The 14308-nt window shown below is 39.5% G+C and overlaps 1 protein-coding gene across 8 annotated transcripts in view; it reads right to left on the bottom strand.

The window, feature by feature from the left end:
• Positions 1-317: 317 nt before the first annotated feature.
• LOC124544496 (SH3 and multiple ankyrin repeat domains protein 3) overlaps positions 318-14308 on the bottom strand; it is a 210386-nt gene continuing 196395 nt past the window's right edge. For 6 of the 8 annotated variants that reach the window (XM_047123079.1, XM_047123083.1, XM_047123085.1 and 3 more), the window contains 12 exons: positions 12220-12424; positions 11299-11401; positions 11097-11207; positions 10876-10968; positions 10250-10345; positions 9523-9649; positions 6188-6311; positions 5619-5727; positions 4922-5070; positions 4561-4683; positions 4005-4123; positions 318-2962 (listed from right to left, as the gene is read on the bottom strand). In XM_047123079.1, coding sequence (XP_046979035.1) covers positions 2407-2962; positions 4005-4123; positions 4561-4683; positions 4922-5070; positions 5619-5727; positions 6188-6311; positions 9523-9649; positions 10250-10345; positions 10876-10968; positions 11097-11207; positions 11299-11401; positions 12220-12424 — 1915 coding nt within the window. In that variant the 3' untranslated portion in view covers positions 318-2406. Of the gene's footprint in view, positions 2963-3496; positions 3584-4004; positions 4124-4560; positions 4684-4921; positions 5071-5618; positions 5728-6187; positions 6312-9522; positions 9650-10249; positions 10346-10875; positions 10969-11096; positions 11208-11298; positions 11402-12219; positions 12425-14308 lie in introns of all 8 variants that reach the window. The other 2 variants (XR_006967538.1, XM_047123081.1) reach the window with 2 other exon arrangements.

The raw sequence follows: 14308 nt of genomic DNA, 5'->3' as shown, positions 1-14308 counted from the left end.
TAATACTAACGATACGCTCCGGCTTTGCATGGGTTCAATACTGATACTAAATATGCTACAGAATTTGCTTACAACATCACAATAGAATTTTCTAAATTTATCAGTGTTTCTTTACTATATTGTCCATGTATTATATACAAAAACTTTCCTCCCGAATCACTCTACCTATTAAAATAAACCGCATCAAAATCTGTTGCGTAATTTTAAAGATATAAGCTTACATAAGGATAGACTGCGGTAAGCGACGTTGTTTTATACTATGTGATAATTATTTATATATGTAAGTTAGGCAAAGGAAAAAAATAAAAACAATGAGCGAGTGATGAAACATTTAATTTTCATTTGAAAATACCAAGTTGTAGTTACACGTCCGATACTGAGATTCAAATGAAACGTAAAACACAATTGTTGGTATATATTATACAAAAATGTAGCGGCCTCGTCCCGAATTATGAACTGAATCTTTAGTGGCTACACATGATTTAAATGTTTAATTGTTTATAATAAAATTATTCGAAAAATTAACATATCCAAAAACAAACAATATAAAATAATCTAAAAAAATCCAACGATGTATCAACTTATAATTATATACAGACATCCAAATAAAAATTCAGTCTAAATTCAAAGACAGGCCGCTTTCCCGTTCAGTTATTCTAGAATCATCAATATTGCCCTAATATAATTACTACTACCTATCTATGCCTTAAGTAGACAATACATTTATACAACTTAAATTAATGACAAGAAGATTATAACTCAATAATAATTAATAGAAATTAATTGATTGTGCTAATAATATAAAGTGGGTCCTATTAGACCCGCTAAATGTTTCGACTTGAGCTAATTTGTTATTTGCTACAATTTAGCTATCATTACCCCGAGTATACACAGGGTGGATCATCTAGGCTACTAATATCTATCCCTATTTCAATTCTCATTTACTCCAGTCTATCAATGTTACGAAATTTAATACCTGTCCAATTACGACCTTAAATTTAATTTGCTATAATTCGTTATTGTATAATAATTATCAAAAGTGAGGGTAGAAAGGAAAACCACCTAACCCTGTGTATACTCAAATCTAGAATATTGAAAATATAATTCCATTCTCAGCCAATTCCTAAATAGTAAAGTCGCTGAGTCGACGTATTCAATTGCAAATCATCCAGGCCTGTTGCATTTTGAACTTTAGTACTCTTTAATAGGTGCTATAATAAAATAGCATATTTAGGCTGAATTTGCGGCCGTTTACTCTAAGCTAAGAAAGCAAAGCTGCGTGAGATATAAATTTTTATTTTAGACCGATAATCTCCGGTATTTGTTTAAGATTTTAATTTGAAGCTAGAAGATTTTGTATTATCTATATACAAAAGTTCTATATTTCGTATTATTATTATTTTTCCGAAATATTTAATAATAATAGTACACGAGACGAAATATGGAGATTTTTACAATACATTACTTTTACTAACGCGATTTAGACAGTTTTATAAATTTTCAAAATGAAAATTAATTCAACACGTCTCATTATAAGCGTAGTTTTTAATTTATACGAAATGTACGCAGCGTGCTTTCTAACCTAAAAGAGACGCAAATAATTGGAGTATAAAATTTTAATATTGGTGTTAAATATTCGTAATATTTGATTCTATGATGTACCACGGTTTCAGTAAAAACGGATATGAGATGCTGGGGCGGCCAACTATAATAATAATTATTTGTATATATTCTTTTCTTGCGACATACTGCTGTATTTTTTTTGTGAATTTAATCCTTTTGTAGTGAAATCATGGTACATCGAAAGACCTAATATAAAAATTTACATTATAATGGAACGGATGACGCACTAAAGCATTGAATTTTTAATGAGCATTAGTCTCGGTGAGAACACATTCAAGTTGACGGCCTCGGCCTTGTACAAGTTATATTGAAACTTTCTTTCCGTCAAAAGAGTGGACTTCGCGATATATTCATGGACGAATGAAATAAATCAATTTTTCTTTTAAACATGAATAAAATTCAATAATAATAATAAACTTTACTTATAAATATTGCGATTATATCATATTCTTATATATCGTTTTCGTTGGCCGGATATATTATCGTATATACAAATACCTAGTCCACTCTTTCGACACTCAAAATAGCTCTCGTAAAATATTTACAAATATATATAAAAATATTACAAAATCATAGACACGATGGCACTCGGTTGCGGGGGAGGGTGGAGAGTCGAAAAGAGGAGCGAATCGATGCGAACGAGCGAATTCAGCGAGAGGTTAAGCTTTGACACTCGGAGATACGACGACGCCGCGGGCCCGCAGGCGCCGCCGGCTCGTCGACAATAAATATATAATCTTTGGCTTGAGGCGCGGCGCAGGTGTGGCGCAGGCGCGGCGGCGGCTAGTGCAGCTTGGGCAGCGCCGCCACCACGCGCACGCGGTCGCTGAACTGCGGCGGCGGCGCCAGCACGGGCGGCGCGCCGGGCGGCTCGCCGGCCGGCTCCTCGGGCGGCGGCGGCAGCTCGGCCAGCGACACGGCGGCGCGGCGGCGGCCGGGCGCGCGCTCGGGGTCGACGCCCAGGCGCTCGGCGGCGGAGCGGCCGCGCGCGGCGCCGGCGCGCATGACGGCGGCGGCGGCGCGGCGGCGCGTCAGCGAGTTGTGGCGCGCCATGGCGGCGGGCGCCAGGCTCTCGCTGGAGCTGTGCACGGGCTCGGTGCTGATGACGTCGTTGGACGACTTGACGGTGACGGAGCTGCAGAAGGAGACCTTGTCGCGCCGCGGCCGCGCCTGTGCCTCCTGGTCGGACGACACGCCGGACGACGAGTTGTCGCCGTCGTCGCGCTCGCCCGCCAGCTCGTCGCCGCACGACTTGGACGACTTGAGTCGCGTGCGGATCTTCTGGATCTCGTCGACGGAGAACGAGTGCTGCATCGAGCCGGAGCCGGAGCTGCTGCCGCTGCGACGGGGAGCGCATCGGTCGTTATGCCGTTCAAGTAAAGAAAAGCTTCGCGAAACAACCGGATCGATGGAGCGAATGTTTGGATTACAAATGTGCATGGGTGGGTAAAAATAAAAATAAAATGCACCTCACTGTGGAATAGTTTTTGTCTTCAAATTTTTTATGAAGATTAGTTTTATGATCAAATGAATGCACACGGATATATTATTGCTTATCTCATATATACTTACTAATATAAGGCAAGTTGTACACAGGACAACAGAAACTATGTACCTAGTCCTTGTTAATTAAAAGGATTTTAACGACGGAGCATAGCAAAACTGTATGGCCTAGTGTTAGAAAATCCAATGCATGTACTTCACGACTGCAAAGCTTTTCTTTGTTCGATGGTAAAAGAAATATAACAGTGGGTCGAAAAACATGAACAGGTAGTGAGAAGTGAGTAATGATTGATATTATTTCACGACACAACATTTTCCCAATTACGTGGACGAAGCTTCTTTAATTTGCAATATCAAATGTAAACTATACCTTGGAAAGAAAATGCAATCTTTACAAATAGACTAATTCTATGGAATTCTTCCTTTCTATTCGTAAATGGTTGTGTATATTTGAGCCCTGAAATCGGAACTTCAAGTTAGAGAGGACTAGAATGTTATTAAAAAAAATCGAAAAAATTAAAAAAAATCTAATATCTCATTTGGTAAATAATCGATAAACTTTACAAGGGTACAAATTGTGCTGGCCCAGATAATATATTTTTAAATTAATATGTCCAATACACTTTAATCAAAAGTATTATTTTTAGGTGATTTAGGCGAAACTCGGCAGCAACAGGTATTATGAAGTAAAGAAATATTAATGTTAATAAAGTCAGTATGTAACTTGGATCTACATAAACAACTTAAAAAATTTCGCTCAATTCCAGAATTTCAAAATTGTATGGTTATCTGTATTTTCCTACCTACTCTGAAAAAGGCTGTATGTCACGCTGTTTGTTTATGGCTGCCAAAAGGAAAATATCCGTGTCTGCACATACCTGGTGTTGCTGTTGGCGCTGGTCTCCCCGGGCGGCTCGCCGGCGCGCTTGGGCGTTTCGTCGTCGGACTCCGACATGCTGTAGTCGGGCTCCGGGATGGGCGGCGCGGGCGTAGAGCTCTGCGGGGAAACAACCGAAGCTCTCGTTAGTTTTATTAAGTATATTGAAGCACAATATTCTTCATGTTGTTCATGTTTATATTTATTAACTTATTTTATTAGTTGTCATTAATAGATGGCATTAGTAGGATATTAAATCGCGCTATAGATGTTTTCTTTTTGTTACAATATGTAAAGCAATGTTCCAAATAAAATTTGAGTTTCCTGGGTCAATAGTACTTTCATTCGTCATCTAACACATGTTGTAAATATAATATTGTATCTAGGTATAAGTTACAGAAATAAACAATTTTTATTTATATTTTTTATAATATTTGCTCTTGCAACGTATAATTTTTTTGAACACCATTGTAATGCGTTAATTAAGTTCCCTATTTAAACATATTTTTTTTTTACTTGGTGTAAATTGTTGAATTAAAGCTCACGAGTTCACCGACCTGTCTCGTGAACCCCTTGTGCAGGTTGATGGGCTGCGCGTACTGGTGCGCGGCGTCGTCGGCCGACGCGGCGCGCGCGCGGCCCGCCCACTGCCGCGGCGCGCTCGCACTCGCGCCCCGCACCTGCGCACACCACTCGTACAGACGCACCACCCACCACCGTCTTACGGATAGTCCATTGTCATCGAGTCTCAGGGATATCACACATGCTCGATTATCTCGCCCCTATATTTTATCTATGGAATATGTTCTAAACCTTCCCCTCAAAGGGAGAGGAGACCTTAGCTCAGCGGTGGGACATTTACAAGCTGTTGTTGTTTATTGTTGAACCGATAAAATAGTGAAAAAAACGGGTACGTACGGTCTGGTCTGCGGCGGGGCGGTAGGCGACGGCGGCCAGGTCGCGCGGCGACGCGTACAGCTTGGCGGGCGCGGCGGGGCGGAACGACGAGGCTGGCGCGCCGGGCGGCGGCGGCGGCGCCTCGGCCGGCGGCGGCCCGCGCGCCGGGCCTGCGCACGGTGATAGCTCATTAGTATTCACAGTCATGCCATCATATGTTTGTTGGTCTCCTGTATTTGCCTCTGGACCAACGACATCTCAAATGATCATTGATACTGACACAGATATAGTACGACACAACTTAGAAGTCGCATCGGCAAAATTCGTAAAACCGATCACATCCGAATTGAGTACGCTATACCAAATTATCAATATTTATTTCTCATACGAATATGATCTTTGCACAAACGTAATAACTTGTAATATCACATGACCTAATATATTCGTCAATTTGACACGTCGATTTACATGCACTTGCTTTCTCTGACGCGTGAATCTATAGCGACGAATAGCGTCGAATGGCGCGTTAGGGAGCTATTTCTATTGGTTGTGTAAATCGGCAGTAATCGGTTTTAATTTCATTCCATTGCATTTTCCGATGCTACATCTAATTTGTGTCCTACTATACATTAGTATATTAGAACACTATTCAGTAGAGAAAATGTCAAGTGGAGTTATATAAGTTCGTTATAATGAGTGCGTCGAAGTAGCCGTGTACCGTGCACGTCCTCGCTAGAGCGCGTGCGCGGCGGGTGCGCCGTGAGTTCGGCCGCCAGGTCCGGCGTGGAGTGGAAGTCGCGGCGCAGGGACGCGGTCTTGCTCCACACCTGGAATCACGCGTCGTGTCGCTTGAGTCTTTACTCTCCTGAGGTACACTTTATATTTGCTAAAATACATTACACAAAGTATCTAGCGAAATATTCATCCAAACGTGAAATGTAGAATTACGTGCGGTATAGGATTTTTCCAAAATTACAGGATTATTTCTATGAACACAGTAATGTAATATGCGATTACAAAAGGGGTCGCACTATTCACAAAATAGTCAAGAAGACTCTTATGGGACCTACACAACTAAGACAAAAAGATGAAAATTGAAAAAGAATGCAGTGCAACTCAAGTAATTGGGGGTTTTAAGTCGTTTGATTTACCTGGTTTCCCAAAAAGTCAAACTTAAAAACAATTGCCTTATTTAAAAAAACAGATATAGTCCTTCTTAAGTTTCAGAGGATTTGTTCTGGAACTGTCGAGGTCGTATTAGTCGACTGAATACAATGGTAGATGTACCTTGCCCTTGTTGCGCTTCATCTCGGCGACGGAGGCGTACACGCGCGAGCGCGCGGGCGAGGCGGGCGGCGAGCCCGAGCCGCCCTGGAAGGCCGAGCGCGTCATCATGGCGCTGTTGCTGCTGCTGTGGACGACGGCGCGGGAAACGTTACTCGGATTTGATAGTTGCCTTTTGTGGTTTGGTTATTTTTAGTTAATAAAATTATAATTACTTTTTGTATCTATGGTTTGTTTGGTTTTCGACTCTTTAAATTATATTATTGGAATAGTAATTTGCTGTCTAGGGTTTCATTTAGAACGCAATCGAAGACTCTGTATAAGTCCTATCAAAATCAAAATCAAAATAAACTTTATTCAAGTAGGCTTTTATAAGCACTTTTGAATCGTCATTTTACAATTAAGTGAAGCTACCACCAGTTCGGAAAGTAGATTCTACCGAGAAGAACCGGCAAGAAACTCAGTAGTTACTCTTTTTTAACATTTAAAAAATACAACGTCATGTTAATTAAATACAATTATTTCAATTAATGTATCCTGCTTGGAAGTCAACAAGTATTAACTCCACGCTTTTTTATCATCTACAAAATCTTGTATCGAATAGTATGCTTTTTCTACCAATGTATTTTTAACAAACGATTTGAATTTACTAAACGGCAAAGTTAAAAATTTCTGCGGAATTTTATTATAGAAACGGATACCTTGCCCCAAGAAGGATCTATTGACTTTGCGGAGTCGGAAACTTGGCGTTATAAGTTTATCCTTACTTCTAGTGTATATACAATGATTATCACTGATTTTATCAAAGTGATCAATGTTACTGTGAATATACATAATATTGTTGTAAATATATTGCGACGCAACAGTAAGTATTCCTACTCTGTTAAAAACATCCCGAAGAGAGTCTCTAGCTCCAAGATTATAAATAAACCGAATTGCTCTCTTTTGTAAAATAAAGACAGATTCAATATCTGCAGCGTTACCCCAAAGTAATATGTCATATGACATAATACTGTGAAAATAACCAAAATAAACTAAACGAGCGGTATCAATATCAGTTAGTTGTCTAACTTTTCTAACCGCGTATGTTGCGGAGCTAAGTCTTCCTGTTAGGGATGATAAATGAGAGGTCCACTGAAGTCTGGAATCCGATTCTATTCATAAAAACACCGTAGTATCAGCTACTTCAAGACGGTCACCATTTAAAGATATATTATAATTTTGCTTGCTAACATTAGGTAGGGTAAAAACTACACATTTTGTTTTTTGAGCATTCAAAACTAAATTATTTACTGTAAACCAATTGTGTATCTGTGATAATGCACCGTTCACATCGTCATAGTCATTTTTTTTCCTGTCAACCTTAAAAATCAGCGAAGTATCGTCAGCAAACAACACTATATCACAAATACCCTTAACATAGAAAGGAAGATCATTTATATATACTAGGAATAGAAAGGGACCCAAAATTGAACCTTGTGGAACTCCCATTTTTAACGTAGATCCAGAAGACTTTATTCCATTTATGAAAACTTGCTGGATTCTTTGACTTAAATATGAAGCGATGAGATCAAGAGCTTTACCTTTAACACCGTAATATTTGAGCTTATAAAGAAGCGTTTCGTGTTCTACACAATCGAATGCTTTAGATAAATCACAGAATACTCCAATAGCGTTCTTTGATTTCTCCCAAGCATCGTAAATATGTTTGAGAAGCGCAATTCCCGCATCAGTTGTCGAGCGACCTCTTCTAAAACCGAATTGCTCACCATGAAAAATAGCATTTGTACCGAAATGGGCGAGAAGTTGATTTAAAAAATTTTTTCGAAAATTTTACTTAAGGATGGGAGTATTGAAATAGGCCTGTAATTACCGGGATCGCTTCTGTTTCCAGTTTTAAAAAGTGGTAAAACTTTACTACATTTTAACAAGTTAGGAAATGAACCCGTGTCCAAACTCTTGTTAAAAATTACTGCTATATACGGAGCAATATCGTATATGATGTTATTAAAAAATTTTACCGAAATGCCCCATATGTCGTTAGTTTTTTTAATATTTATAGTTTTAAATACTTTTATGACATCTATTGCAGTAACCGTTTCAAATGAAAAATCAATAACGCATTTAGAAACACTATTATTTAATAACCTAGCTGCATTTGATGTAGATGATTTTAAATGAAATGTTATTTTATGGGGTACTTTATCAAAAAATGATTCAAATAAATTAGCAACCTCTAATTCAGAACTCGTGTATCTACTACCTGTGTTCAATTCTATTGGTATCATTTCCTTTTTGGGTTTTCCACTAACACTACTAATAACATCCCATGTGGCTTTAATTCTATTATCAGAATTCAGGATTTTTTTCTTTAAATATAAGGACTTAGCAGAAATGCATACTGTTTTAAAAATTTTGGAATATTTAATGACGTATTCTAAAAAGGCTACGCTTCGATTCCACCGCCTCATATCATATAAGTCGTATAATTTATTTCTACTTTTATAAATACCAACAGTAGCCCAGTCACTAAACTTTAATTTTGTGTTACTATAACATGATTTCATTTTAAATATATTGTTAAATTCTTTTAGTATTACTTCAAAAAATGAATTATAAAGCTCATTTGGATCCTGTGTCGTAAGATCTAGATTAGACAATTTATAAGCCACAATATCTTTAAAACAATGTAATTTGTTAGCCGTTATTGGCCTGTATGTTATTTTTTTTAAATGATTTATTTCTTTGTGTTTTAATGAAAACTTCTGACCACAATGATCAGAAGTTAAATTATTTATAATTGATACTTCATATATTTCACAGTCACAGAACACATTATCAATACACGTAGAAGTGCCGTCGGTTATTCGCGTCGGTTCATTAACTCTAAGGCATCCTGTTCATAATTTCTAAGGCATCCTGTGATTCGTGCCAGGTTTAGTTACTGTTGTTTCTAAGGTCTGTATTATTTATTATTTGGCGACCTCCATGGTCGAGTGGTGTGTACACCGGTTTTCATGGGTACGCTACTCTGAGGTCCCGGGTTCGAGTCCCGGTCGATGTAGATTACAATTAGTTTTCTATGTTGTCTTGGGTCTGGATATTTGTGGTACCGTCGTTACTTCTGATTTCCATAACACAAGTGCTTCAGCTACTTACATTGGGATCAGAGTAATGTATGTGATGTTGTCTCATATTTATTTATTATTATTTATTTATTATATATTATTATCTTGACATATATCCCGGTAAAATTTATTAAGTAGATTTGCTCGTTTTTTGTTCGTTAACTTATCGAACAATACTGTGGGAATCATTCGGTGCAGGGGAGTACTCACGCGTTGTCGGCGCCGGCCTGGCGCTGGAACAGTTCCTCCAGCTCGGCGGCCGTGATGCGGCCCGACGCCGGCCGCGCGCGGATGGACGCCGTGCGCGGCGCGGGCGGCGTGCCGGACGCCGCGCTCGCTAAGGGCGGGGCGCGCGCGTTAATACTCACGTCTTGCTCATTTTGATCTCGTTGTTAAAGTGAAATGTTATCAACTAAACTTCTTTTTAAGTATAGAATATATTCTTGGCCCTTGGAGTAGTGGTGCAAAAAGCTTCATCAAAAGTATAACACCTCGCCTCATTGCCTCCACTGGTGACAGGAGGGCTGGTTCGTTTTTTGCCCAGAGGATCGGAATTGCGATTCAACGGGGAAATGCTGCTAGCATTCTTGCCACCATTCCACTCGGTCAAGATTTATACAGTAACTAGTTTTAGTTCATATTTGTATATATATATTTAAGCATTTAATGTTGTTAATTCTTTAGTATAGAATAATATTTATCTACTTTAACTTACTAAAAGTAATATTTAATAACATAAGAATTAACAACATTAAATGCTTAAATATATATACAAATATGAACTAAAACTAGTTACTGTATAAATCTTGACCGCGTTGGTGGCAAGAATGCTAGCAGCATTTCCCCGTTGAATCGCAAATATAAATATAAAATACTTTTGTATAATTTAATGTAATGTATTTACAGTCGCAACAAAAACTATAATGTAAATACTCACTATTGCTGCCCCCATGTAACTGAACAGATTCAGCAGACGACGACTTGCCGGCAACGCTTAAAGGCTCGCAACTCTCTTCCTTTTCACCGCCATTTTCTAATTATAAGATACCAATTATCTCAATTAACTAGATATACATTATTAAAACGTAAAACCGATTTACTACCTATATAAAAAGTACAGGCTCATAGACCTCGAGATTTATATTTTAAGAAAGATTTCAACATTGATAGTTCTCCATAGCTATAGGCAGCCCAGATATCTAATAGGTACTTTGGGCCAGCTGAGATGGCCCAGTGGTTAGAACGCGTGCATCTTAACCGATGATTGCGGGTTCAAACCCAGGCGAGCACCGCTGATTCATGTGCTTAATTTGTCTTTATAATTCATCTCGTGCTCAGCGGTGAAGGAAAACATCGTGAGGAAACCTGCATGTGACAAATTTCATAGAAATTCTGCCACATGTGTATTCCACCAACCCGCATTGGAACAGCGTGGTGGAATATGTTCCAAACCTTCTCCTCAAAGGGAGAGGAGGCCTTTAGCCCAGCAGTGGGAATTTACAGGCTGTTACTTTACTTTTTTTTTACTTTTACTTTGGGCCAGGCCGAGGGCGCGGCACTCACCGAGGCCGGCGACCATGGACTTGGCGCGCGCGCGGCCCACGCTGAGCGTGGTGCGCGGGTCGCGGCGCGGCGGCGCGGGCGCGGGGCTGCGGCCTGCGGGGGGGGGGGTAAGGGTTATATCTGTCTCCTTAAGCTACATTAGTGGCTGTTTATCTAATTAATCTGTTTCTTTACGATTTTCGAAAATGTGTTAAGCTCTAGTAAAATAAAAAATAACATACCACCCGCCGCTTTCCGAGGTAAGGTTGCGGCATACGGCCGTCCGGAACTCGACAGTTGATTTTGTGATTTACTCGTGGGTACCGTGCACATGTTGATTTCATTGCTTACTGCTGGGTACAAAGTGGTATTAAAATATTTCGATTAACATGGAATAAGTAGCAATCCTCACAATTGAATGGGGGAAAATAAAGCCGGGGTTACCGTGCGCGAGCGACACGACGGTCATGGAGACGAGCGCGCCGGAGCCGCGGATGAGCTCCACTACGTGCTCGTGCGACGCCGCCGATACGTCCTCGCCGTTGATCTGGGGGAGCACACACGGTTTTATAAGACTACTTCAAGACTTTCTATTTGAATTTAACTTATATGTGTTAGCAATTCGGTTTTTATCATACAATACATCCTTGGTGGTAGGGCTTTGTGCAAGCCCGTCTGGGTAGGTACCACCCACTCATCAGTTATTCTACCGCCAAACAACAGTACTCAGTATTGTTGTGTTCCGGTTTGAAGGGTGAGTGAGCCAGTGTAACAACAGGCACAAGGGACATAATATCTTAGTTCCCAAGGTTGGTGGCACATTGACGATGTAAGGAGTAGCTAATATATCTTACAGCGTCATTGTCTATGGGTGATGGTGACCCCTTACCATCAGGTGGCCCATATGCTCGTCCGCCAACCTATACCATAAATATATATATGTATATATATATATAAAATAAAAAAAAGTGTTACTAAAAGTAGTGATTAAAAGTGATTAATAGTTACACAGTAGTAGTGAATCACAAATTGAAAGGTTTCCATGTATGTTTACTAACAATTTCAACGTAATATCCGAACGTTAATTTTAATAAACAAACAAACAGAGAAGAGTGATTGCATTGACAGTGTTAATGTCGATTTTATTCCATCTCACCATCTCAATAGTAAAACAGTATCATATATTTTCGTATATTTTACACGTGAAATTGAAATGTTCGATGTTCGAACCTTTGAATTTAAGAAATAAAAGCATCGTATAGGAAAAACGTCATGTGATTAACGGATCGATCGTGTAACGAGTATTTGTAATGACGTGTCGTGTGTTTGCATGTGTGCGTGCGTGCGCGTGTGTGCGGGACCGACCGCGACGAGGAAGTCGCCCTTGCGCAGGCCGGCGCGGTCCGCCACGCCGCCCGCGTCCACGTCGTCGAGGTACTGCAGCGCGGGGCAGCGCTCGGACGGCCGCAGCTCCATGAGCGGCGACGACGCCTTGGCGCCGCGCAGCACGAATCCAAAGCCGCGCCGCGCGCGGTGCAGCACCACCGTGCGCGTCTCCATGTTGCCGTACCTGCAACCGGAATGCTTTAGTACCCGGACGAATATCAACTAAATATTTATATATATATATATATATATATATATATATATATATAGACGAATATCCTTTTTTTTAATCAATTTTTACTTTTGTAATAATTAGAGTCGATGACGCAGGGTGCACGGGAAAACTTCTCGAGTTTAGGTTTGCACCCTTTAAACGAAAATATTATTGTATATATGTTAACAAACAAATAACTCTTCAGCCGAAACATTAGTGATCTCGAAAGTAGGCTGATTTCATTTTAAATCGAATGATTACTTTTGTGATTTGGTGTTGATGAAAATGCATACATACAGTTTGCTTCTTGTTAAGAATTTCCGAAGAATTTTTGAGGAACATATTGATTTTAAGCCGAGAGTACTAGTGTAGGCCCGTTTGCAGATATGCTTCGGGATGCACATTGATTAAAGGTTGATTCACAACTGACAACTTGTTTGATACATATTGTATTGTTTGCAAAACTTCAACGTTTGTTTATATTGCAATTAATTATAATAAAACAATGTACACGTTGTATTAAACAGATAAGTATTTTATATTAACAGTTAGATCTGGTCCTATGACTGTGTATTATTAGGTTGGGGAAAAAGTCTTTTCGCATATAGTATGTATGAACTTGTACTAAAATCTCTTTGGCTATACCATTTGTATCTGGCTGGTTTTGGTATCATTATAAAGTTTTAATTTTAAAGAAGGCACTTCCAAATTCAAATTAGGAATTTGTGTGATTTTCATTTGTTTCTGTTGTTGTTAAAATGAGTGAATCTAAAGAAGAAATTCGATACATTTTAAAAGTTTACTATAAAAAAGGTAAAAATGCAACTCAAGCCGCGAAAAAAATTGATGTTTATGGACCTAATGCAGTATCTGTGAGAGTAGCGCAAGTTTGGTTTAAGCGTTTTCAAGCCGGAAATTTTGATATCCATGATGCATCTCGCTCTGGTCGCCCTGTTACGGACGAAATTGATGCCATTTTTGAAAAAGTGGAGCAAGATCGGCATATTAGTAGTTACGATGTAGCTGAAGAACTGGCAATTGACCACAAAACGGTTTTGACTCATTTGAATAAAGCTGGGTACACAAAAAAGCTCAATATATGGGTGCCTCATGAACTCACTGAAAGAAACCTAATTAACCGTGTACTCATTTGTGATTCTTTATTACGACGTAATGAAACCGAACCATTTTTGAAGAAGCTGATAACTGGTGATGAAAAGTGGATCACATACGACAAGAACGTGCGAAAAAGATCGTGGTCAAAGGCCGGTCAAGCTTCACAGACTGTGGCAAAACCCGGATTAACTCGCAACAAGGTAATGCTGTGTGTATGGTGGGATTGGAAGGGCATCATTCATTATGAGCTGTTACCGCCCGGCAGTACCATCGATTCAGAACTGTATTGCGAACAATTGATGAGATTGAAGCAAGAAACTGAGAGAAAGCGGCCAGAATTGATCAACAGAAGGGGTGTGGTTTTTCACCATGACAACGCTAGACCTCACACATCTTTAGCCACTCAACAAAAATTACGAGAGTTTGGCTGGGAGGTATTAATGCATCCGCCGTATAGTCCTGACCTTGCACCTTCAGATTTTCATCTGTTTCGGTCTCTGCAGAATTCCTTAGGCAGTGTCAGGTTAACATCACGAGAGGACTGCCAAAACCGCTTGTTGCAGATTTTCGATCAGAAGCCCCAAAATTTTTTACAGCAATGGGATCATGTTACTACCAACAAGATGGCAAAAAGTTATGTAACAAAATGGCACCTACATACTTTAGTCAAATGTAAATAAACTATAAAACAAACTTTTTGAATTTTCATATAAAATACGAAGAAACTTTTTCCCCAAC

The sequence above is a fragment of the Vanessa cardui genome, chromosome 4 (genome assembly GCF_905220365.1).
Source record: "Vanessa cardui chromosome 4, ilVanCard2.1, whole genome shotgun sequence".
NCBI lineage: Eukaryota > Metazoa > Arthropoda > Insecta > Lepidoptera > Nymphalidae > Vanessa > Vanessa cardui.
The sequence above is the reverse complement of the archived record's forward strand: the minus strand, read 5'-3'. Positions and strand labels throughout refer to the sequence as shown.